The 23,494-nt window shown below is 41.8% G+C and overlaps 2 protein-coding genes across 8 annotated transcripts in view; one reads left to right on the forward strand and one right to left on the reverse strand.

Annotated features, from left to right (window-relative positions):
- Nucleotides 1-3,472, forward strand: part of fgd4a (FYVE, RhoGEF and PH domain containing 4a) — a 54,190-nt gene extending 50,718 nt beyond the window's left edge. For all 5 annotated transcript variants that reach the window (XM_086027668.1, XM_086027669.1, XM_086027667.1 and 2 more), the window contains one exon: nt 1,453-3,472. In XM_086027668.1, the coding sequence (XP_085883794.1) occupies nt 1,453-1,713 (261 nt within the window). In that variant the 3' untranslated portion in view covers nt 1,714-3,472. The remainder of the gene's footprint in view (nt 1-1,452) is intronic.
- A 739-nt stretch (nt 3,473-4,211) lies between these two features.
- nup205 (nucleoporin 205) lies at nt 4,212-23,393 on the reverse strand. 3 transcript variants are annotated; one of them, XM_086027665.1, is made up of 42 exons: nt 23,306-23,393; nt 21,148-21,290; nt 20,084-20,255; nt 19,796-19,940; nt 19,509-19,668; nt 19,159-19,387; nt 18,719-18,877; nt 18,443-18,618; nt 18,224-18,340; nt 17,626-17,763; nt 17,356-17,506; nt 17,062-17,267; nt 16,802-16,984; nt 16,127-16,177; nt 15,672-15,881; nt 15,362-15,599; nt 15,086-15,275; nt 14,886-15,006; nt 14,305-14,389; nt 14,061-14,225; nt 13,828-13,952; nt 13,619-13,733; nt 12,707-12,856; nt 12,130-12,204; nt 10,868-11,025; nt 10,714-10,794; nt 10,416-10,607; nt 10,125-10,326; nt 9,957-10,055; nt 9,707-9,855; nt 8,683-8,874; nt 8,480-8,601; nt 8,264-8,396; nt 7,538-7,664; nt 7,390-7,463; nt 7,147-7,275; nt 6,615-6,741; nt 6,088-6,260; nt 5,881-6,010; nt 5,521-5,649; nt 5,059-5,132; nt 4,212-4,573 (listed from the first exon to the last, which is right to left on the reverse strand). In XM_086027665.1, exons 1-42 carry the CDS (start codon nt 23,331-23,333, stop codon nt 4,421-4,423), a joined length of 5,976 nt encoding a protein of 1,991 aa, XP_085883791.1. In that variant the 5' UTR covers nt 23,334-23,393; the 3' UTR covers nt 4,212-4,420. The 3 variants fall into 3 exon arrangements, with proteins under 3 accessions (XP_085883791.1, XP_085883792.1, XP_085883790.1); XM_086027666.1 differs by having other exon boundaries at nt 14,061-14,219; nt 18,713-18,877; XM_086027664.1 differs by having other exon boundaries at nt 18,713-18,877.
- Nucleotides 23,394-23,494: the final 101 nt, after the last annotated feature.

Below are 23,494 nucleotides of genomic sequence, written 5' to 3' on the forward strand. Positions count from 1 at the left end.
TGGCAGATATGCGCAAGCGACAGAATTATTTTCACCAAGGTTGAAGGGATTTTTCAATTAGTGTACAAAACTAACCAAAATAAAAACAGGCTCTGCTTCTGCATGACATGACAACTTTATTCATCTAAAATGAGAAGAAAAAAACTCAAAATGCCTATTTTTGTAAAATGGTGTCATTTTTTTGGTCCAAATACTGTACTGTACTGTACTGTATAGAGACAATATGGTATTCTTGTAAAATTATATATTGTTTCCTCATCATTTCAAACTTCTTTCTCCAAATATTAAATTGCATAAAATAAAAGAAGAACTTCTCAAAGTACTTTACAAAAGCCGTGCGGTTGTCTGCATAGCCAGATGAAAACATTTTTTAAAAAAAGATGTCTGCTTTATGCTAAGCAAAACAATGGTACGCTGTTTTTAACCAAAATAAGAACATTATCATACAAAAAGAGGCCTAGTTGTTTGTGTCATGCCAGCTAAGCTAATGTGATTATGTGTTCTTGGGCAGAAGTATATAGCAGTATATAGTGGTAATAGCAGAAGTCACAATGTACTATGTTTTCCCTTTGCGCATTAGTTTTATTTCCTGAGGGCCATCAATACGAAAGAGAGTGAGAATTATGATTAATACCCTGCAGATAGCATTTGCTTGGCTCCGTATACTTGATACCACTGTCCTCTAACACTGCCGCTCCCAGTCAATAGTCTGGAATGGCATTTGTGACAATCGCTGGCAAGACAACAAATACATCGATACCATCTTGAGTACGTCGACGACGATGCCATATTGGATGTGTCAAAGTGAAGTGTGTATTTGTGAAGATGCCTCGTTCACTTGCTCCTTCGAGATGTGTCATCAAGCAAGAATTCATTGCAGTAATACCAAACCATTGCTTATGGTTGTTTTGTGTAATTCTAACAATTTTGCAAATATTATTTGCCGCCTTTATAGTGATACGTTGGCTACATCTCATATGCCGCATGTGCTGAGATATCGCTTCGAACGGGCCACCCAGTCTGCAGCAGAAATAAGAAGAAAAAAAAGAATGAAAATTGATCTTCATTTTAGATGTCCACAAGGAGTGTGGCTCCCATGGTTTCTTTTATGAAACGGTTCAAATGGCTCTGTCATTGTCAAAATAAGATGTCCCTCCAACACTTGCCGTACTATGATTGTGCCAGGGACACTCTAGACGCGTACGAAAACTAAACATCGCCAGATGTCTGAAACCAGATAAATCATCACCAAAATGTATGTTGACACCTCTACTTATGCTCACATTGAATTCTGAAAATATTACACTTATTGCCCCAATATTACAATTTCCCTTCACAGGTGCTCATGACAAAATTATTTGGAACGCGGTGTAGAACATCTGAACTTTATTTGACCGTTGACCGACAGTTGACCTTATGTACGTAAGTGTTAACCCAGTGACATGTTGGCAGGACGTGAAGGCCCAGAGCACCATCCCCCTGCTCGGCTACTCGGTGGACGACAGCAGCCGCCCGGCCGAGCCCCAGGCCAGTTTCCGCCTGTCCCAGTCCAAGTCCGTCCACAGCTTCGCCGCAGAGAGTGAGGAGCTCAAGCAGCGCTGGCTCAAAGTGATCCGTGTGGCTGTGACGGGCGAGGTGCCCGAGCGCCCTCACGCCAACGGCGGCAACATGGCGGACGGCGCCGCCGAGGAAGCGGCCTCGGACAGCTCTTAAGGACGCCCGGAGTTTGCAATTTGTGTGGCTGAGGTCACAAACACTTCCTCTCTTTGCTGGGCCAAAAAAAGGACAACGCGAGTGCTGGATGAGCTGCCTTTTCCTCCCCACGCTTTTTATCTTGGATGACCTCCAGATCTGTGCTGAATTACTAAAAGAACACTAGGACTGAGACGCGCTCTGTGTCGGTGTTCCCTTGAGCCTGTGGACTTGTACTGCACTATCTACTCAGTCTTACCTGTTCAGTATAAATGTCTATTTCGAATGGAAAGATTTTTTTTCAGCTCCTCACCCTGTTTTGATACGAAAAAGACAACACGTGATGGAAATTGTCAGTATTCTCCCTCTTTTTTTTTTTTTAATTAACTGTGAACAAGATGATGGTGTCCCTCATACTCACATTGATTCTTTAGGGCACAAGTGTCAAACTCCGGTCCTCGAGGGCCGGTATCCTGCATATTTTTGATGGTTCCCTCCTCCAACACACCTGATTCAAATGATCATCAGAAAGCTCTGCAGGAGCCTGATAGCAATCCCGATCCTTTGAAGCAGGTGTGTAGGAAGGGGGAAACATCCAAAACATGCATGATACTGGCTCTCAAGGAGCGGAGTGTGACTACCTGTGATGGAATGGCTTTACCTTAGGGTAAAGCCATGGAATAATAAATCGGTTGTTCATGACAGACAGAGCATCCTGCAGGGCTGCAATGCAATCCTCTCATACTCTAAGATCAGCTGTTTTAGACTGCGTATTTTCAACAGTCAATAAGGGAAGTCACTCATGAACTATTCAATTGCTCACTTTTAGCACAGCAGCCCAGGTCTGTAAAAGATTTAAATACAAAATAAACTGCTAGAAATACACTATTATTATTATTATTAATAATAAAAATGATGTACAATCTCCCCGCGATTGACTGGTGATCAATGCAAGGTGGACCGTGATTCTGGCCCAAAAGTCAGTTGTGATGGGCTCCAGTAACCCAAATGAAGACACCCAGGAAGAAAATCCAAGAACATCCAAATGAAATATGATAATTATGTTTGGCTGCTTCAATTAAACCTCCTCCACTTTGAACTTTCTGCAGCTGCAGCCCTGAGTATAGAACCCTCCATGTTAAGCCAACCATGTCAAATAAATACCATTTGGGTATGCCGCCTTATCTTAATAGAATAAATACCATATTTCACGCCTTTGTTTGTTAATAAGAGCCACGTGTTTCGGTGCAGTGCAACAAGAGCTAACAGCCTCAGCCACAGGTCGCGAGCAGGACTGAATGGTTCAACTAATGACTGTAGTCTGCATAGAGCATCTTCTCTGTTTAGACGCAAATGCACAATCAGATGTTAACAAGCTGGTGCAAGAATTGTAAATGTGTTTTTTTAATTAATGCTGTAAGTAATTGTATTATTTAAAATATTTATAGATGATAACGAGCATGAGCTATCAGAAAAAAGCACAAATCTGTCTCCAGAAGGAAAGAAAACTATTAAATCCACATTTTGCCAGGTGTTCTGCAGGGAGACATACAGAGGTTGTATGGACTGACGCAGAGGGGATGGATGTGCCTAAAAGGTTTTATTTTTTTTTCGTTTCATTTTTTATTTAAACCCTTTCTCATTATACAAATGAAATAAAAGAGCACAACACTTCCCTGTGTGCAGGTTCTGAATGTACAGTCAACATTTGTATGCGTGCATCTCCTCACCCCCAAGCATTTGACAAGTGTACAACTACATTAAATATTTGTGGATCCAGCTTGATTGTGGTGTGTTTTTAAGTACTATTAAAATGTGTCACAAAGAAGACTAAAAAAATAGTACAATGTAAGAATTACATCTCAAAAGAATGTTTTGCCAAAGAACTTACATTACTTTCAAACAAGCCACTGTCTAGTAGTGATCTTACATATATTCATGAGGTAATATTAAATACCCGGTAATTGTGAAAAATGCACTAACTGGAAGAGATCAACAACAATGCTATGACTTCATCAAAAATGTAGTTGTTCCCCCTCAAGCTTCCAAACATTCTCTCGAAACAATTTGGCTTTACATGAATTCAAAAAAAATAATAATCACAAAATTAAAAATTGCCAAAGTATGACTATACTACATCTTTGCGTCCTGTGAAATAACATTTCCTTCAATAAATCTATAAAAAGTATTTTCCACATAACAAAATATTACGTCACCCACAATATATGGACTATTCTTGTACAATTAAGTATGGGGTTATTAACCATATACAGTATATATTTTTCCCCATCACAATTTCACTCAAACTATTCTCATTTACCTTTTTCACATATCACTATTGTTGAAAAATTGTGCCCCTTTTCTGTATGCTTTTTTTCCCCCATTACATTTAATTTATTTTGGTCATTATTCAATAAGTGTATTTTTGTCCCAGTTTCGCCATAACACTCCTGACAAAAGACTAAGGCAGCACCAGATAAGTCAACTGAGAATTTTGATCAATCAAATGGCACCACTAATTAAATTGTACAGAAAATTTATTTGCACACAAAAAAAGACAAAACAACAAACATTTTTACGGAACAGTCCTTGCAGTGTTAGTCAAGATAATGAGCCAGGCAGCTACGAAAGGGCTTCATTAAAAAACGACTTTGAAAATGTTTCTGCTGTTGCTGTCACCTTATGCTTTGTGTAAGTTCCCCCTAAAATTGTCCATTATTGGGAGCTCTCAGCTTTTGGGCTGTCTCAGGAGGCCTCGGATCCTGCGTACGAGAGCCTGGATGAAGGTGTAGCGTGAACGCACTTGGCTGTACAAGCCTTCCACCTCCAGAAGTTTCCTCTGGAGAGCCTCTCCGAAACCAGTGGCCATGTCACTCTTCAACTGCAAATGCAGGACAAATGGGGGTTTAAATACTGCAGCAGTATGCCATGCTGATTAAAGGGATACTTCACATATGTATGCCATTTGTAGCAGTAAAACATTAATATTTTGTCTATAAGTAATTTGATAACTATTATTTTTCATGTACGCACATTTAATAACTTTAAATACAATTTTGAAAATAAAATAGCTGGCTGCCATGTTTATTGAACACATCACTAGGTAACCCTCGTGTGTAAACGTTGGACTAGACTGCACAATGACATACACACACAGCTACGCCAAATGGAATGCATCATTAGCGTTCGGTGAATTCCCCTCTGCTGTCAATAAAGAAATGACCATTTAAACCGCAGCATTTGCAATTACAAAATATATCTCAAATGACGATTATATTGCAAAAGCAATTAATCATTCAGCCCTACTACCAAGCAAGCCACACATGTAAAATGAATGAAGCCTTTCCTTTAAGTTCCATTTCTTACCAGCTCTAAATCTTGCTTAGTGACTCGCGAGATGGCTCCACGTCCGGTGCTTGCCTGCAGGGTGCCAAATGACTCTGGAGGGGAAAAATAAAACAATATAGATATATATACATATATATATTTTTTTAATATTATTGAAAATGTTGGGTTTTTTTTGGATGGGGCCCCATTTTATTCAAAATTTTCAACGAAAAACAAGTTTAGCGGTGTATCTCGAAGAATTATTTTGGATTTAAAAAAAAGTTGTCCCTTAATAAATTTCAATGGCCATCAATCATAGGCAGATTATCGCTATTCAAAGACCAACATTGCCAAATCGGAGTCTTTTGCAAACGTTTTGCTTTTTATTGGCTATTGAATCCAATCCACAAACCGCATAGATGTCAAAGTTAAAACAGGTCACAGACTCACAGTCGTTGTGGAGCTTTTAAGTCAACAAATTGAATACTCGAAGACCCTTACCGTCTGCGAGGCGAGATCGATACAAAGTGGCCCCGGGCAGCGGGGAGTCCTTTGGGTCGGTGGGGGTGCAGTGCAGCAGGTAATACTCTAGGTGGCGCCACAACACAAATAGACACGTCTCAATGATGTCTGCGAGGTGGGGTTAAGGTTTGTCCAGGTTTGTCCAGGTCAGGAGGTCCTCATTTAAGCAATGGTGAGCATCCGGGCCAGCAAGGCCTTCTCTGCTGCTAAGTATGATTTAGTCCTTCACGTCACAAAATCTTATGTAAGCTTGAGGATGCGCAGACATCGTGATATTCTACATAGTTTGTGTTCTTTCTTATATGGGCTCATGTAAAGTGAGGTCTGCATCAAGGATACAGGAGCAGAGGGCCAGCAGCTTGGCTCTATTGTTGATGAGTTGCACCAGTCTTTTGTTGGCCAGCAGACTTCTTTGCACCGACGAGATTTTCTCCACCCCTCCCGGACCGGAAACCAGGCCTTGGCACAACTATAAGCGACACGTCTGCTTAGATGATGCGTGTCGGACTCAGACTGCGTTAGCGTTGCGTCCGCGTGCATGAGTACCTCCTTGAGCTCCTCGGGGGGCAGCTGATCCAGACTCTGTAGCTTGCCCAGACTCTGCCTGTGACTCTGGTGAAAGCGGAAGAAGTCGGCGGCGCTGTTCTTCAGCAGGAAGAGCACCAGGCCCAGGCTGGGGGCTCGGGAGTACGCCATGTTGGGCAGGCTGGACGTCAGATCTACGCACAAGACTCATGTTTCATGTTGGACATTTTACATATCGTAATTTCACAAATAACATGCACTTGGATATTATAATCACCCTGAAAAAAAAACACGTGTTAATCTTAAAATAAATTAATGTGGTACTACAGTTTTTCCTTGATTTACCAATTAAATTCATTCCACAACCGCACTCGTAACAAAATATTCAGATCTCAAATTATCTTTCCCTATTAAAATGAATGGAAATGCCAAATATTCGGTCTGAGTATTGTGTTCAAGGTCCTTCAAGGTTCCGCAACATAATGACTGAAGAGGACAGGCAGCATGTTCACATTCATTCATTGATTGATTCCTAATGAAGGTCTGACCTGCGCGTCCTCCGTCCCTGCCAGCCGGCTCGCTGCCAAACGGGCTGAAGAGGCAAATAGTGAACTGGGCCTGAGCCGAGCTCTGCAGCAGCAGGATTTGGCAGTACTCCATGATGTTGGCGCAAACCTGAGGCCAGAGTGCAGCACAGGGCAATGACATCATGACAGTGATGTGCGCCACAACGGTTAGAGACAGAACACACATTGCTGCCATTCCGTTTACCTGTCGGATTAAATTAAAAAGGAATATATGGTATTGGGAAATGTCAGTTAGAAAAAGATGGAACCAAAGGTCTTTCACACTTTACCATACCTACTTATTTGTCAAAAGCTATACTTGACCCTGCCCTGCCTACGTTCTGGGCGGTCGACTTTTCGACAACAGTTTTGACCAACCCTACTAACTAAGTACACAGTGCACATAAATGACAGAAAAATTAAGAATATTGATACAGCCAGCCTGCACTGACTATCAAATATTAGCATGTTGCAATCAACTTTGGGGTTATGCAAAAGTCTGGCAACTCTTTACCTGTTGCAAGGCCACCTCCATCTCCTCTCTCCTTTCTGCTGAGTCTCCAGTTGTAGTCATCTCCGCTTGTTTCAGTAACCTCTCTCGCTCACTGCCTGCCAGGCGGCTGAGCAGCAACAGGCATAATCGCTTTAAAAAAAACAAAAAACACAACAACACTACATTGGCATGTTTTGACACAACCAAAAACACAAAAGCTAAAGAAGCAATGAGGAAAACGTTGTACACAATAATAAAGCTAACCTGGAATCTGTTGATGTGACCTTGAAACTCCATTAGAGCAGCACCATTGACCTCACCGCCCATCTCGGGGGCCCCTGAAGCAAACGACATCAGAAATAATGTCCAGGTCTCATCATTTCCATGTTGTTTTGTCAATAATCTGTATTACCTGGTAGAGCAGTCTTACTGATGATACCAGTAAGCAAAGAGAGCTCCTGCAACGCTCCTATGCTGAGCTCTGGACAGCGCAACAGTGACTGGATGGTGTCAGCGTGGACTATCAGCCACTGGAGGATCTATAAGCACCACAAACACACATTTACACTGATCTAAAATGCAAGCTCCAAAACAGTTACAAACATTATCCATAGATACAACAACTAACCCCACACATCAAGTAAGCTATACAACCTAATTAACTCAATCACTGCCATTCACGAATGTACTTGACTTTTCACAGTCCAGCTAAAATAAACTAAAAACTAAACTAAAACTAACTAAAAACGTTTTTTTTTCCAAGACATTAGGGTAAAAGAGGGTCTGAAAATGTCTGGCAGTAAATGAGCACTAACTAATGAGCACATTAATAATGTCATTAAATATGTTCAGTGTTAAGAAATGTTTCAAATCCATTGGTTAAAATGAGAAATCTGCAATCACAATCATGAACAACACAGCGTGTTTTCTATCATTAACCCACACTAATGCAGCAGTATTGGTGTAAAAACATTTAAGTACAGTGGTAACTGAGCCTGTCTTCTTGTGCTGTGTGACAACGTAGTCTTAGGCCGCTGCACAAAATACTTCACTGCGCACCATTTGTCACCTCAAAATGTCCAATCCATGAACGGAGAAACACATAGCAAGAATACATGACAATTCCTCTGGATCTCACCTGTGCTGCCCCCTGCTGGTGATTCATAGTGGTCGAAGTGAGTATCACCTGGAAGAGCCTCAGGGTGGGTAAAAGAATCTGTCGGTACCGGTCCATGGGGCTGGGGATGAAACCTGACGGGTCCCTCATCACCCTATAGCCACCAGCAGACACATTTAAGTCAGTTTCGATGAGGAGATGCGTTTTGGATGACCCAATGATACGTGTGACTCTTACCTGTGAGCTTCACTGTCAGGTATCATGTCAAACACCTGGCACTCGATTAGTTGTGCTACAAGACCACTGCGGAGCAGTTCGACAGCACCTTGGTTGGTCTTGGCCACGCGAGTCAGCAGGGCCTGAAAACGCACAGCTGCCGTTGAGCCTTCTTAACAATGAACTTATACAGGCCTTCGGTGAACAAACAGAACGCTCCTCACCATCTTGCTCTCGTAGATGTAGAGTGGCTTGAGGAGGGGAGGCTGAGGTGTGAGCAGACCCTGCAGGGCTGTGTCATCCTGCCGAAGGCTCTCCACGAGCGAGCGCAGGTAGCCACTGTTGCAAATGTACACCAGCCACTGGTTCTGGCGGTCGATGGACAGGATTCGGTCAAGCACCGCCAGAGCTAGCATCTGCAAGACATTATTGTCAATGGCCAAGAGAAGAGTGGTACCTTGAGTTTAATATGTTTCATGGCCAAGGCCAAAACTCTGAATCGGCTCGAATGGGTTACTTATTGTACTTTTCACGAAAAACGTCAGTCCAACAAATGAGAAATAGAATTTGATTTAAAAAAAATAATAATGGATGGATAGATGGTAAATGGAGTGCAATTATACAGCGCCTTATCTACACCAATTTCCAAATATAGCTTTACAAAGCCTCATATTCACTTATTTGAAAACGTATCTTTAGTGTACACAGGCACTTTGACATAGCTGCGACAAACTCTGGAAATGTTTTCGTTTTTAGTTTAAAATGCCTAACTTCAACCACGAGGATCCCTCGCCATACATGGCCAACGCTAGAACCCAGGGTGTTTTATTGCTTTTGCTTAACAGTTTATTTAACGCTTATTAGTTGGCTAACTATTCCTACACACTTCTGGGATCTCGCTTGAAGAGACCGCCGCCTGCCTTCACATGACGCATACAATGAGCTGCCAGTCGGGCTGTGCGGCAATCAGACAATATTAAATCAATCGTTCTGATTCTTATCTGAAAATTCTGATTCAGCGTTCATTTTTTTTTTACAGCCAAGTCGTATCTCACTTTGAGTCACTACAGATTTGTGCACAGCCCAAATACAAAGATAATTTCTTAACATTCACTTTTATTAAGTTTTTTTTAAATCAAGAGTCACACAGTATTTCACTGTACAACTTCAGGTGGGACCCAAAATGCATCACGACAGATGTCCAACTACATTCATTGGTGAAAACAGGGACACAAGAGACAAACATACCCTGCTAATTTCATGGCCGTCACATGCATCCCTGCACACCACCTCCATTAGCGCTCTGCCGTAGCTCTCGATGATAGTGAGGTTCTCTCGCTGCAGTTTGGAAAAGCCATCTTCGGGAGCTGTGAGACGCTCCCACATTGCCCTCCCAGCTAAAAGGACACAGAAGAAAGTGAATGGGATGACTAGACTTATGTAACGATACAGTGGATTGCGGATAACCAGATTGGTGAAGATTATATTTTTGGTTTACCCGTCTGCAAAGTATCTGGTTCCTCAGGTTTCTGGGCAATTTGAAGGTAGTACAGCAATGAGCCATACAAGTGTGCACGGAGACGCTGGTATCCTCCTCCTTAAGATGTAGAAGACAATATTACCACAGTGTAAGTAGAGTTTGAAGGTGTTGGCGGTTGATACGCACCAGTAGAAAGGATGAAGTCCAGCAGTTTGCGAAGGATGAGATGGAGGGCGGAGTTTGCTATTGAGGCAAAACCAGATGAGGATTCTAATCCGGCCCCTTGCTGATGTTCGGACAACACTGACTGGCTGAGGTGAGCAGTCAGAGTGAAGACAGCCCCAGCAACGATGGGCATTAGCTCTCCCGCCGCATCCTCAGATAAAACCTAAGTAACGTGTGGTACACCAGCACAAATTAAAATAAAATAATTGGAATGAATTGCATTATTCACACGTGAGTAACATCCTCATCAACCTTGTCATGTAGGTCTAGAAGCAGGTCTCTAATGATTAGTTGTCTCTCTTCTACTGCTATGAGGTCAGCAGGGCAGGCGGTCAGGAGCGTCTCCACTAGGCTCCTCCAGGACTGCAGCGCATGTCTCTTTGCACTGAGACTCCGTCGGACACGGTTACGTTCCACCACCTGCTGCAGGATCGAGTTCACCTCCTAGGAAAACACACGGCTTTAACTGAGGTGAAATGACACGACCTTCTAATCGGTACTCCAACCACATGCGTAAAATCATGGTCCTGTTCATTTACAGTTCACGCACCTCCATTAAGAGGGGTCTCTGTCCAATAGCCGCCATCCCTTGCAGAGCATTCACCTCAGCAACCAGCACTCTATGCAGCAACTGTGAAGGATCATTTCGATGTGATAACTCAGTCACGTCTTCACGACGCCGTAAGTTAAACCAACCAACCCACCTTCACATTGCACACAGTGTGTCCTTGCTCATTGACATGTTCGCAGTTCGAGATGACTTGTTCTATCTGAGTGCGCTCAAAAAAGTCCAGCTGCAGCAGCTCAGGCATGTCTTGGCTGAAGTCGATGGCGTCCAACACACTCAGTAACTTCCTGCGTACTGGTGACATCAAACAACAAGTGGCCAAGCGGTTAAGATCGGCGCCTGCCATCGGGGTGACCCCGGTTCAAGACCATCCACCCTTGCACACCCCAACATCCTTCGGATGGACAAAATTGTTGGTACTCCTCCATTAATTCAAGCCCGTATCCCACTGAGCGGCCAAGGTTCGCGAGTGCAGCGGATGTTTAAGGTTCCAAACGTTACAATGACATTTGCCAGACGTTCTCCAACAGTTTTAATGGTCACAAAAGGTTTTTCTTGTTGCAAGGACATTTTGAACATGTTCAAATTTGTTCCCCCGGTCCCACGCGGCCCCACTTAGAATTTGCTCAGGAAGAGGTGCACAAGTCTCATTGGACGTTACAAAAATCATTTGATTGCAATGATTGCCTCAATATTTTGTTGAACAACCTTTTAAGTTAATGGTACCATCATTTTTGACCAGGGCTGTTTCATGAGTTGTTTGTATTTTATTTATTTATTTATTTTATTCTGTTGAATCACAATCCAAAAGCAATATCTGATTTTCTTTGGTATTCATGACATTTTTATTCATTATTACTTTTCTTTCTTTTATTATTTTTCTTTCATTAAAAGAGGGGTACCAACAATTTTGTTCATGTGTGTATATGACAAACAAAGATGATTTCTCTTCTTCTTAAGAATTGCCAAGTTTATATAGTCCCTCTACTTGAAATAAAATATGATCTCTATGTTTTTCCATTCAACTCCATTCACGAGGAGCGCAGTTGAAAAATAGAGAAGGATCTTCCTGAAACTGAATTGTGGTGGCTGCAAGTGTTTAAGCATCAACTGTGTCCCTTATTGAAAGATTGAGTTGTATTTTTCCTTCGGGCGATGAAGCTTTTAGGCTTCAGTGTTCTGACATAAAAAGCGGCAAAGTTTGAAGTTGAGACGCCCATGCGAAAGGTAACGAGCGTAAATTACATTCCTGGATTTTCCCTTCGCATCAGAAAGGGGAGAAAGGGAGGAAACAGAGACACCGGGGGAATTCATTTACCTTGTATAAAATTGTGTAAAATATGCTGGTTTCAGTGTAACATTTTTTTTAACTGGGAATGAGTACAAAACTAAACATACCTTTGGAAACTGAGTCGAAATGTAAGAAACCACTGACTGATCTAGTTTCCTCCTCCATTCCGGTTTCTCCTTCAGCTAAAAAGACAAAATCATAACATGTGGGTTAGGAACATTAGATTTATGTATATTTTTAAGCCCTTTTACTGATGATAAAAACGCATTTTAGGAGTCTGGCATTATTATTGTCCAACATTAATAAAAATGGAAAAACGAATAGTAGTTAATTGTATTGCAAGTTGTGTAATACTGTAGTTGTTGTGAGAGTTTTTCCCATAATCAATACACACCATTGCTCTACAACTAATGACAGCTGACACTGTGAATCTTGCACTTAAATATTCGCAAAGGCGGCAGATTTTTCATTGCCGTTTATGTTAGTAAACAGGATTCAACAATTTGTAAGGGTGGGTGTCATGGGCCAAGAAAAATGATTAAATTGAACATATTAGGAAAATCCAAAACAGAACTGTTTGGTCTTGTGCTCTAAATAAATCATTTCAAACATTACATTATTCAAAGTTTCAAGCCCAAGTCCTGATACTGAACAAGTGCTCATGGATACACAGCAATGTAGCACCTGCATGCTGTGAGTGCGGTTGGTCATCCAGTAGCAGGTTGACGAGGCGCTGGGTATGTGATCGCTGGCGGTTCAGTGACGTCACCCTCAGCTCGATTGCAGCAGTTTTCATGAGCCAGGACATCTGGGACAGGGCAGCAATCTGATCCCCTGAAAACAGCAGAAAGAACAGGTCAGATCTTTGAATTGTTTTCATTAAACCAACCTTTGCAGAATTCATCAGTGCTACTAAATGAACACTACTGTATAGTAGTATCATTTTCTTCACTCTTCTACTTTGAATATGTGGTTCTATTTCAATGTGGTGATTCTTTAATGTTTATCATGAAATATTCAAAAATGAAAGCAACAGTTCTATGAATCCTGAATGACCACCAGAGGCAGTTATGAAAACACTGTTCCCTTCACGCATGCGCAGTTGGAGTATGCATACTGTACCAAAAAGGTCACCTGACCCCTGGATGACCCCGGACTAAGTTCCTGTGTCACCACTGGTTTATTTCCTAATTCCTACAGAATCTTCTTGAGTAACTACAAGAATTCCAAGTGACAGAACACTCTGGCGATCCTTTGGGACTCATACTGTAGTTACAGTCATAACTTTCGGTCTACATTTGCATAGGGGGAGCCATGTCCAAGCTGGCCAGAAGGAAGCCATCGGCAATAGCACGTGGCCCTCCTGACGAACCCTCTGAAACTGAAACATCGGCCAAATATGAGGGAGCAGTGGAAAGGCGTAAAATAAGGCACCTCGGCCAAGGTTGCGCCACTGCATCTTGGCCCAGAGGGCTGGTTGTTTCCCTCAGGGAAGACCAAAGAGGACAGTGGGTCGATTCCTCAAACACAAAGGGATCGGTCTCCACTCTGGCGGTCAAACGAATGAAATAGAACCAAATTCATAAATGTACTCACCAGGCAGGATGAAAGGCAGATGTTGCAGATGTGAGAACAGAAAGTCCTGACTTGTCCTCAAATAGCGCATTGTTGGTCCAGATGTTTCAGAGCAGGCGCACAGTTGATAGATCACCTGTGAACGCAAGAAAAGAAAACTCAATAAGACATTTAAGAGGACTGCGAAGTACCAAATGTTAAGGCACTCTACATGAGAGTAAAAACCATACCTGGTAGCAGAGCTCAGCCAGGTGTGGAGCGTGTTGAGTGAGGGCAGGTCCTGATCTTTTCTCAGTGCCTCTCTGCAGGAGACTCAGGATGGCATGCAGACAACTCCGCGGGCACCCTAACACACCTGTAAAACACAGCTATTACTGCGCGGCTACATTGCCTAGTTGTTAAGATTGGATTGTTTGCTGGATGTCACAAAAGAAGATACTGCAATCAATATCAACATCCTCACCTGGATCTTGCAAGTTGGTGGAGGAAACACGCTTCTTGACTTCATAGCCCAGTAGATACAATGCCAAATTGGGTGTCTTCAGTTCCAAAGAGGTGATAAGAAGGTTTAGAATATGAACCTGGGTTTCATGTCGGATTCGGGCCACCTTCTTTTGGGAATCTGTATCTTCAAGTGCAGAGAGTCCGGTCAGAGCAAATAATGAAACACATTTTCAAAGAGACAAGACAAGAAGCTGGTGATGCACCATTTTCTGTCTCCTCAGTTCCTTCTTCTGCCTCGTCATTATCCAGACACTCCACAAAGCCTGCCATCAGCTTGTCACTCACAACCTAAGGGAACATTTAAAAAAAAAAAGTTTAACTTGATACTACTAAAGACATGACATGTACATATTTCACCTAGTATAGTATATATCTATCAATCAATGTGTTTGTTAGGCAACCTAACATACACAAGTTAGGGAAACCTGCACAATTTGATAAGATACAATCATAACCCAAGTTTTTGATTGACACTGTCAGAGAACAATATGCCTTTTAGAGTAGTTACTGTATATATTATGCAGTACTGTGCCAACCATCAGATGGGTGGATATTCTTCTAATACTTCAGGAATATAATATTTGAACCAAGCATAAGATGGGTCCTGCGGGTGGTATTTACATGGCATATGATTTTGGAATGCATAACAAAAATGTTTGTTGGAAAAACATTTTCATACCATGTATTCATATTCACCCGTAGGGTACACAGTAGCTCAAACGATGATTTCTACTCCTCTACCTTTGTTTGAAATAATATCTTTATAAAAGAGAATGGAATATACCTGGTCATGTGTGAAATCTCCTACAAGCCTATCTTGAATGTTTGGGTAGTTTGCAATGCGACGCAAGATCTTGGCACTCTGGAAGGCAGCCTCGGGGTTGGAGTCATTGTGGTAGAGATATCTGGCGATAAACACAATCCATTGCAGAATTTGTACAAAGCTCCACTAGTAGAGATGATGGACGCTGGTTTCGTCATTACCTGGCCACATTCACAATGTGATCTGCCCTGCGAGTTTGAGGACTGACCCCTTGTAGAAGCTGCTCCAACGGTGAAACCAAAAGAGAAGCCTGGCTTTCCCTAAGGAGATCCATGAACACCACCTCCTTCTGCAGGGTCAGGTCCAGCAGGCAGAGGCAGTGCAGTACTGCGGACTCCAGGTGCTTCTTGCCTGAAAGACAGATTACATCACAATGGAAACAAACAGCCGCAAGCTTTCTCAGTTAGGCAGCGGCAGCAGCCTGTACGTCATCTCACCAGGAAAAGGGGCGTAGGTGTCCAGCTGGCGTACACCCTCCTCCAGCACGCTGAGGCAGAGCGCCAACATGGGCGAGTCGTTGAGCAGGTGGAACATGATGCTGTGGCCCGGCGGCTTGTGAGCTGGGACCTGCTCCCCCTGCAGCTCCACCATCTCATGGACAAAGTCTGACGGCTGCGGCTCATAATCTCGCAGCAGTTTGTGGAACACTTCGAGCGCAATGTCAGCCACTTCCCACTGGCAAAAAGCAAAAAAGAATGAGCATGTGTGTAAAAAGAGGTGAATACAAACAATGAGCCGCATAAAGACCTTTTCAGCCGGATGTCGATATGCTCTGGTGGGGAAAGCCAGGAAGACGGTGTCACGTAAGAAATTCAGGTATGGCTGGAAGCCTGGCACACGCAGCCCTGCACCCAAATTCAGGGGAAGGCTGCTCTCCACCAATGTACTTATCAGATGACAGAAGCCCCGTGTCAGCGGGTATTCCTCACAGCTCGACTCGATCTCATTAAGCTCAACCTGAGAGGACAGAATAAGGAGGCAAATTGTCCAACAAGCGAGCTTGGAGTTTACGTCACAATTTTCTACAAAGTATCTGAATCAACTATGTCAAGTGACATCATTATGTTACTGATGAGAACACGTTAAAAGATGTGCACCTGTCGAATTAATATGTTTGAAGGGCTACTTTTATCAATATACAAATTATAAAAATAATTCACACACTTTACACTACATATTTTTATTTTCCTTTCTTGACTTACCTCAATTCCTGCTGCCTGTCTTTGTCCTGGAGCACGCACTGTCTGAAGAATCTGCAGAAGAAAAATAAAATTACAGGGTATCAGTCTGTAATTTTATGTTGGAAAGACTAGTAAAAACGGAGACAAACAATTTAGAGTCAGTAAAGTAATCTGTTGCAGTGAACAGATGGGTTGTTTTTGTTTTGTTTTGGATCAAATCCCAGCTTTGATAGCACACAACATTACAGGGCTACAGAGTACAGACTAACCTTTTTTTTTTAATTAGTTTTTTTTAGCAAGAGCACAGTTAGAGTACCGGACACTGTGCAAATAGAAAATTTAGAGGCACTCATGAATCACATATTGACTTGCAAAGTAAATATTGACATTTCCATCCATTTTCAGTTTCACTGTATGACAGATAAATGGGTGCAAGTGTGGAGCAGATGTTTGTGAGCAACAAAAACTATTAAAGAATTAAAAAAAAAAAAAAAAAAAAAAAAAAAGAAATCAGCAAATTAAGTAGTCACTCATTCATGAGTAAATTTTAGTCGAAATGTCTTAAATTTTAGGAGCAAAAGCCTGGAGCCCTGCATTAGTTTAACCCCTTTGTTGATATCCCATTACAAATCCAAAGCCTGAACGTTTGATCTAGTATAGGCCTCAATGCATTTACGGGGGAAAAAAAAGGCCAACCTGTGTGTACTCCAGTGACTGCCAGAGCGAAGCAGCGATTTCAGGTGATTTGCCGAAGGCTGCCAGGCAACGAAGAAGCTCGGCTTTCAGGACAGGTGGAACACTGCATTGAAGCAACCCCAGCATCACCACCACAGGGGTCCACTGGGGGTGCTCACACAATGCTAGCCGAGCATTTTCACTCTAGAAAACATTGCACAACATTCTCAAGTCAAGGTGTGCCCAAAATATTAGAAAATGGACAATCCCGACACACATACCCATGTAATAATTGTAGTGAGTAACTGCAAAAATGAGGTGAGTCCTTCCAGTTCTCGTTGAGTGATGCCCCGTAGAGGTGGGTGGCGATAATGAACTGCATCAGGGTTTGGTAAGTCTCGTCGCAAATTCTCATGGTAGAGCATGAGGGAATGGAAAAAATGCTCCCATGACACTGGACAGCCTGCAACTCCTTGGATGTTATCACCTGCATTAAAGGACATGAAGGTACTTTGTGTCCAATGTTATGCGATGATACACACCCAAGATTAAAACAATTGTTTCATTCCTCGTACCATGTGAAGCTCCATTGGTTTTCAGCAGGCTGAAGCAGTAGTGAGCAGATTGAGGACCATTGGCAAGACCTTTCAGCATCCGCAGATAGGAGATATAGAGGGTGGAGGGCAGGAGGTCCCCCATTTGACGCACAAACTTGGACAGAACCACCTGCATCATTGCATAGAAAGAAATGATGAGCAGCTATAAAAACACAACTTGTCTAAGGAGAAATAAGTTAGGACTTTGATAGGTATGCTGGGAATGTGAAAAAATAAAAATAAGGTTACCTGTTTATGTGGAGGCCTTTGCAGTGCCATTCCCAGGTAGGACCCTTGAAGCGAGTTGTGTTGGAGGGGCTCTGTGGGACACCAGAACTCCAGACCCAACTCCATTCCAAATGGATCCATACAGTAGAACTCTCCTATCTGAAAAAAAACAATAAAAGGGCAACACCACTGAAAACAAGATTTTACTTTTAAAGTTGAAATGCTACCGCGAGTTAAAGCATTAGTCTTTGAGAAGATTGTTGGATTATACATCCAACATTAATCACATCTGGAATAAATTATGTTTTGTTTCATTTCCTTTTGGTTATCGAGAAGCCCATTAAATACTGACTGAGCTCCGGAGCAAGTCTAAGTTTTCTGAATCAGAATCCGTTGCGAATTCCACCGCCATTTTAGAAAAAATGTAGAAATGTGGTTGTTATTTAAAGTGGTCTACAACAGCAAAACATTGTGCTTTTAATAAAACAGGTTTCAATCAGGCGATGGCATTACTGTACTGTCTTAGTTTCTTTTATTTATGCAGCTTTTGTATTGAATATTGTAAAAATGTGAGTTTATTACATGTATATATAACTGTGTGTGTGTATGTGAGACTGACAAGCATCATGAGGTGGTCCAAGTCCTTGCGCAATGATGATGGAGGCTCATTGTCCATTTGTAAGGACATATGCACCAAGCGGGCATCCTCATCAGCACGGTTGCGTAAGTGCTTCACCTACAAACGCATTGAAAAAAACAAAACAAACCAATTCAACTTAAAGACTTAAAAAGCAATGTCTTAAATCGTTCACTACAACAAAACAATGTGATAGCTCACCTTCATTGGCATTAGTGCCAGAAAATCTGTGATAAGTGAATGGAGGCGGCGGATGTAGAACTCCTCCTGGAAGAAATTCACACAGTCGAGCATCCCCTCTTTAATGAAGAGGAAGACGTCACCCAAGACGGCCTGGTCTGCCAGCGCCTCGTCTGCCTCGGTGAACTCCACGAGGGCTGGCCAAAACAAATGTGAAATATGTTCCATTTGAACAACACGTACATCAAAACTCATGGTAATTGAAACATCACAAAAAAATGTCAACCTAACCTGCACCTTGTGGCAGCTGCGAGAGAACCCTCAGAGAAAGAGCCCAAGTCAGGCGACACACGGCCTGCAGGCCGGGAAGCTTCCATGGCTGGCTGTCCATCAAACGACTGTGCACTGCCGAGACATACTGTCTCTCTGTGAGCAGCGGCAGTGCTTGGAGCAGATCTAAAGAACGATCAAATGAAAAGCACACACTGATGAATACAGTTACGGTTAATAGGGATTACTGTCAATCATGCCGAATTTTATTGAGGTTGAATTGTGTCTATATAGTACGTTTATTTTGAGTAACCTGTTGGCTTGGGCATTTGAATTGGAAGAGAGCTAGCACTAAGCGGTTCTACTTTTAGTTAATAGCTACTTGAATATTTGCAAAATAAACTGTTGAGTAAAAATTGTATAGACATTTCCAAACTGCTCTAAATGTAATCCAAAAAAAATCTCACCTTCTCTATCTTCAGTGCCTTGCTCAATGAAGCTGACATCCAAACAGTACATCAATGCCATGACCAGAGCCAGGTTCACACTATCCAGTGAGCCATCAGCTTGGGCCGACACTGTCTCCAAGTGGCCAATGAGAGCCAGAGTGTCGTCTTTCGTCAAAGGTGATTGGCAGGTCCAGGCAAACAGGCTGTCTGCAAGGGCCTGCCTGCATTCTTTAATGAGGTCTGCAACCTAAATGGGGTGGGGGTTAGCATATTGGCATCATGTCATTGGTACAATCACAAAGATCAACCATGGCTCATCAATACAAAATAATAGCTAACATGTAAAAAAAAAAAACATTTCCTCCTACCTCCTTCCTGTGTTTTTCATTGCCCAGACCTCGTTCCTTCTGCAGCCGCTCAAACTCACGGGTCAGATTGATCTCATTTACCAGGGTCAGGATGCGCCTGGTCAATCCCTGGCTCATCAATTCATCTGTGAAGTGTGTCGTCAAAGACACCAGCTCGCCACTAAGTGAGGCCGGGGGTGGGGGGGGAGGCCAGTCAAAAACTTAAAAAATTACTGCAGAGATTCTAAATGATCAGCAATATGTAGTCGAGTGCTGAAACGACCTGGAGAAGAACTGCTAGCAGTTACCTGAGGTCCAGAGTGAAAGTCTTGCCGTGACGTGACTGGATAAGTGTGCGCAGAGAGTTGGCGACACAAAGCTTTCCATCCCAATAGAGGAGCACTGCCACCAAGCCACGTGTCAAACCCGGAAAGTGGGACTGTTGCTGCTCCCCTGCGGGAGAAATAAAGACAGTCAAACACCATTTAATACAAGCAAGGTAATGAGTAGGGCACCATGAGTGTAAACATCTGTGGTGGATTTTTGTAGAAAACATATTCAAAGACGTTTGGGTTTTTGTTTTGTTTTGTACGGACCTGCCAACAAAAGCTCTATAGCTGCCAGTTCTCCAATGTCAAACAAATCACTGAGGATGAAGGCCTCTGAAAGAAGCTGCTCTGGAAGGAGTCGGGACCCCTGCTGACCCTGGATGGCGATGCCTTCTGTGCTGGCTTTCCGCACCTTCTCTCTCTGTTCTGCACTCTTGGCCTAAAAATGAGGAAGAAGAGGATGTTGGACATCACATGAAATGACACTAGGGAGTAGGGCTGGACAAGTACAGAAATAATAATAATCACGGTTATTTTGATTGAGATTGAAATCACCATAAATAAAACGATTATTCATTGACTTAGAAACTTCGTATTTATTCAATTACTAAAAGTCAACAACTCAACTTTCCTTTCAAAACAATGTGGTGAGTAAAGATAATTAAGTTTTGGAAGCAAAAATAGTTTCTTCCACTTTCTGCTCTGCGTCAAGGTGCGATTTATGAAAACAGCACTTTTGATGGGCTTCAATGTTTTAAAAATGGTCAGCTTACTACAGTTTGCTCTTGTTTTGGTTCTCAGTGTAGGCATGGGATTTGTCTGCTTTTCAGTGCAGGGGTGGCTCTAGTTTGATCCAGGGCCATTGGCCACCCCAAAATCTTGAAAATTCCTTAACTTACCAAAGTTATCTCAAGTTATCAACTTTAAGAGATGGCTGTTATGTAGCAGTTATCAAATCAACTCCAAAATATAAACGATATATGAATGCTTGCTTGATTGATTTTAGTGTGTTTAACGAATTAAAGTCAAAAGAATTTCAAAGTAGGTCTTGCGTCTTTCCATTTTTCTGTATGCGGCCTCAAACGAAAAAGTACATTAAGTCCTTATAGGTTTCACTCCATTTACCATTACCATTTGTTTGAAGAAATATCACTCCCGAAGGCAACACTAATTTCACGTTAGCACTTCAATAAGATTTTACATTGACTTTAGCAGTAGCAATGTCTTAACAATGAAGCATGTCTTGTATTTAAATATACAATAGTTTTTCTTCAATTATAACATTCTAAAGATCGAGAGCCCTACTAACGAGGCTACGGTACATGACTTACTGGGTTTTTAAAGAGGGACAGAAAGTGTGGCTTGTGTTTTTTCAACTGCAGGTCGAGCAGATGGAAGCTCTCTGGCTGTCTTCTTAATACAGCCCCCTCCACTGTCTCCCATAGCTCCTTTAGTGGCCCCCACAGACTGGCTCCTACATGTGAACAGGAGATTTCAAATATCAGGTACACAATATACACTACTCAGAAAAGGTTTGTGACATTCAGCATTCAGGTGAATTTTCATGATAAACCTAAAATGCATGATAAACTTTCTAGGTGAACTTAATTTCACCTCTACCACTTGTTATGCATCAAGTCGATGCATATTGTGTACGATATTGGAGAAACATACGATATGGATATTGAGTTTAGAGATAGACATCATCCCGATATGTAACTAAAGAAATGACATTTTTACTATCTAACAAAATAGTAAATTTTTTTCATGCACCAAAATAAGTAAACTCATTGTATTCTTGGCTAATTCATTGTAATTCCCTTTGATAATGGCCAACTATTGATTTACAATGCGCATTTAAGTTTGCATCTATCTTATTCGATATTTACTATTGATATTTTTCGATATATTGTGCATTGACATATACAGTGGAGGAAATAAGTATTTGATCCCCCACTGATTTTGAAAGTTTTCACACTAAGAAATAAATATTTTATATCTAATTTTAAGACAGCTTTATTTTAACAGTAATAGCAAGATTATCAAAAAAACAACATTGAGAAAATTAAATGAAATGAAAAATAAAAATTAATTTGCATTTCATTGAGGGTAATAAGTATTTGATCCCCAAACAACCATGAGCAATGCTGGCTCCGACAGACCATTGACATCTCAGTGAAATTATTACCTGCATGACACCCAAATTGTCACATGTGTAAAAAGCCACCTGCGTAGAGACTCAGTGACACGCCAACAACTCCACCATGTGAAAGATCAAAGAGCAGTCTGAAGATGTTATTTATTCATCAAAGAGCAGTCTGAAGATGTTATTTATTCATAAGTGGAAGAAGTATGGTGCTGTGATCAGATGGGACACAAATCGAACTCTTTGACTTCAACTCAACTTGTCGTGTTTGGAGGAAGAAAAATGATGACTATGACCCCTAGAACACCATTCCCCCCATCAAGCATAGCCGTGAAAGCATACCGTGGTAACGACCAATCACGGTTGACCTGTTTTCTGAAGCTGGGCCGTGATTGGTCATTACCTGAGCCCTGAGCAGTTGTGATGTCAATTTCCGTCGACAGAAGTGACAAAATGGACACCCCCGGAGATGGCTAAAATGAGTGGATTTTGCTGCTTAACTCATATTCCACAAACGCAATATTCATCAGAATGCCATGATTCAACTAGTGGGCCTGCTGGGAACATATTCTTGAAAAAAATATTTGGGTTGATTTCCCCTTTAATTTGTGATCGCAACATTTCACTAGTGAAAGGAGACTTCAAAGTTCTCTTCTGCCACTGTTTCATAATACAACGTATGTAGTAATACAAACTACAAGACTGGCGATTTTATTTTAATGAATGTATAATTGTTCTTGTACTTGCCCTTTGATACTCTATGTTTCACACATATTGCAGATTGAAGAGAGAAGAAGCATACCATCCCATTACCATAACAGAGCAAATAATCATATTCAGTGTTTTGTCCACAAAACAGGGTAGTACATTCCCAAGACTATTAAAGATTTAACATCAAGTTTGTTCTGTTGCCACATTATTTTTTATGCCAAGTCTACGGGCGCTCAATCGACAAGTAATCAATAAAACTAGTAAACACACCAGTCAGTGGCATCTCATGAAATAATTATAAACTAAGTGCATATTGAATTGAGCAGCTGCGTTGACATGACGTAATGTTAGTGGGCATAACCCAAACATGTGGTCGTTTATTATGAGCTGAGCGTTTTTGTTCCGCGTTTGTTCTAAACAAGTGAAGCGGTCTCCGTTTCTCGGGATACTAGCTGCTTTAGCCTAGCAGCCCAAGCTTGAGCACAGGGCTCACCATGCGGTAGTAACTTTTTAAACACAAGGAATGCATGTGTTGAAAACATATATAAATGTGCTTATTCGAGCCGTCCTATTCAATATTTATGGCCCGACTGCCGAATAAAAATGAAACATTCAGAAAATGTGGTTCATACCCGAATTTACCGCCATCTGCACCGCCATGACACAATCTAAAAGGTGGACAGCGGACCGCCCGTTATTGCCTGAATGAAATGCAAAACATCCAAGATTTCTTTAATTATCAATTCAATATTAATTTCAATTAAATTTCAAATATTAACTGAGGTAACGATTTAAATGTTGCTATATAATCAAAACATTAC

The sequence above is a fragment of the Filicampus tigris genome, chromosome 4 (genome assembly GCF_054856515.1).
Source record: "Filicampus tigris isolate MCC_2025a chromosome 4, RoL_Ftig_1.0, whole genome shotgun sequence".
NCBI classification, from domain to species: domain Eukaryota; kingdom Metazoa; phylum Chordata; class Actinopteri; order Syngnathiformes; family Syngnathidae; genus Filicampus; species Filicampus tigris.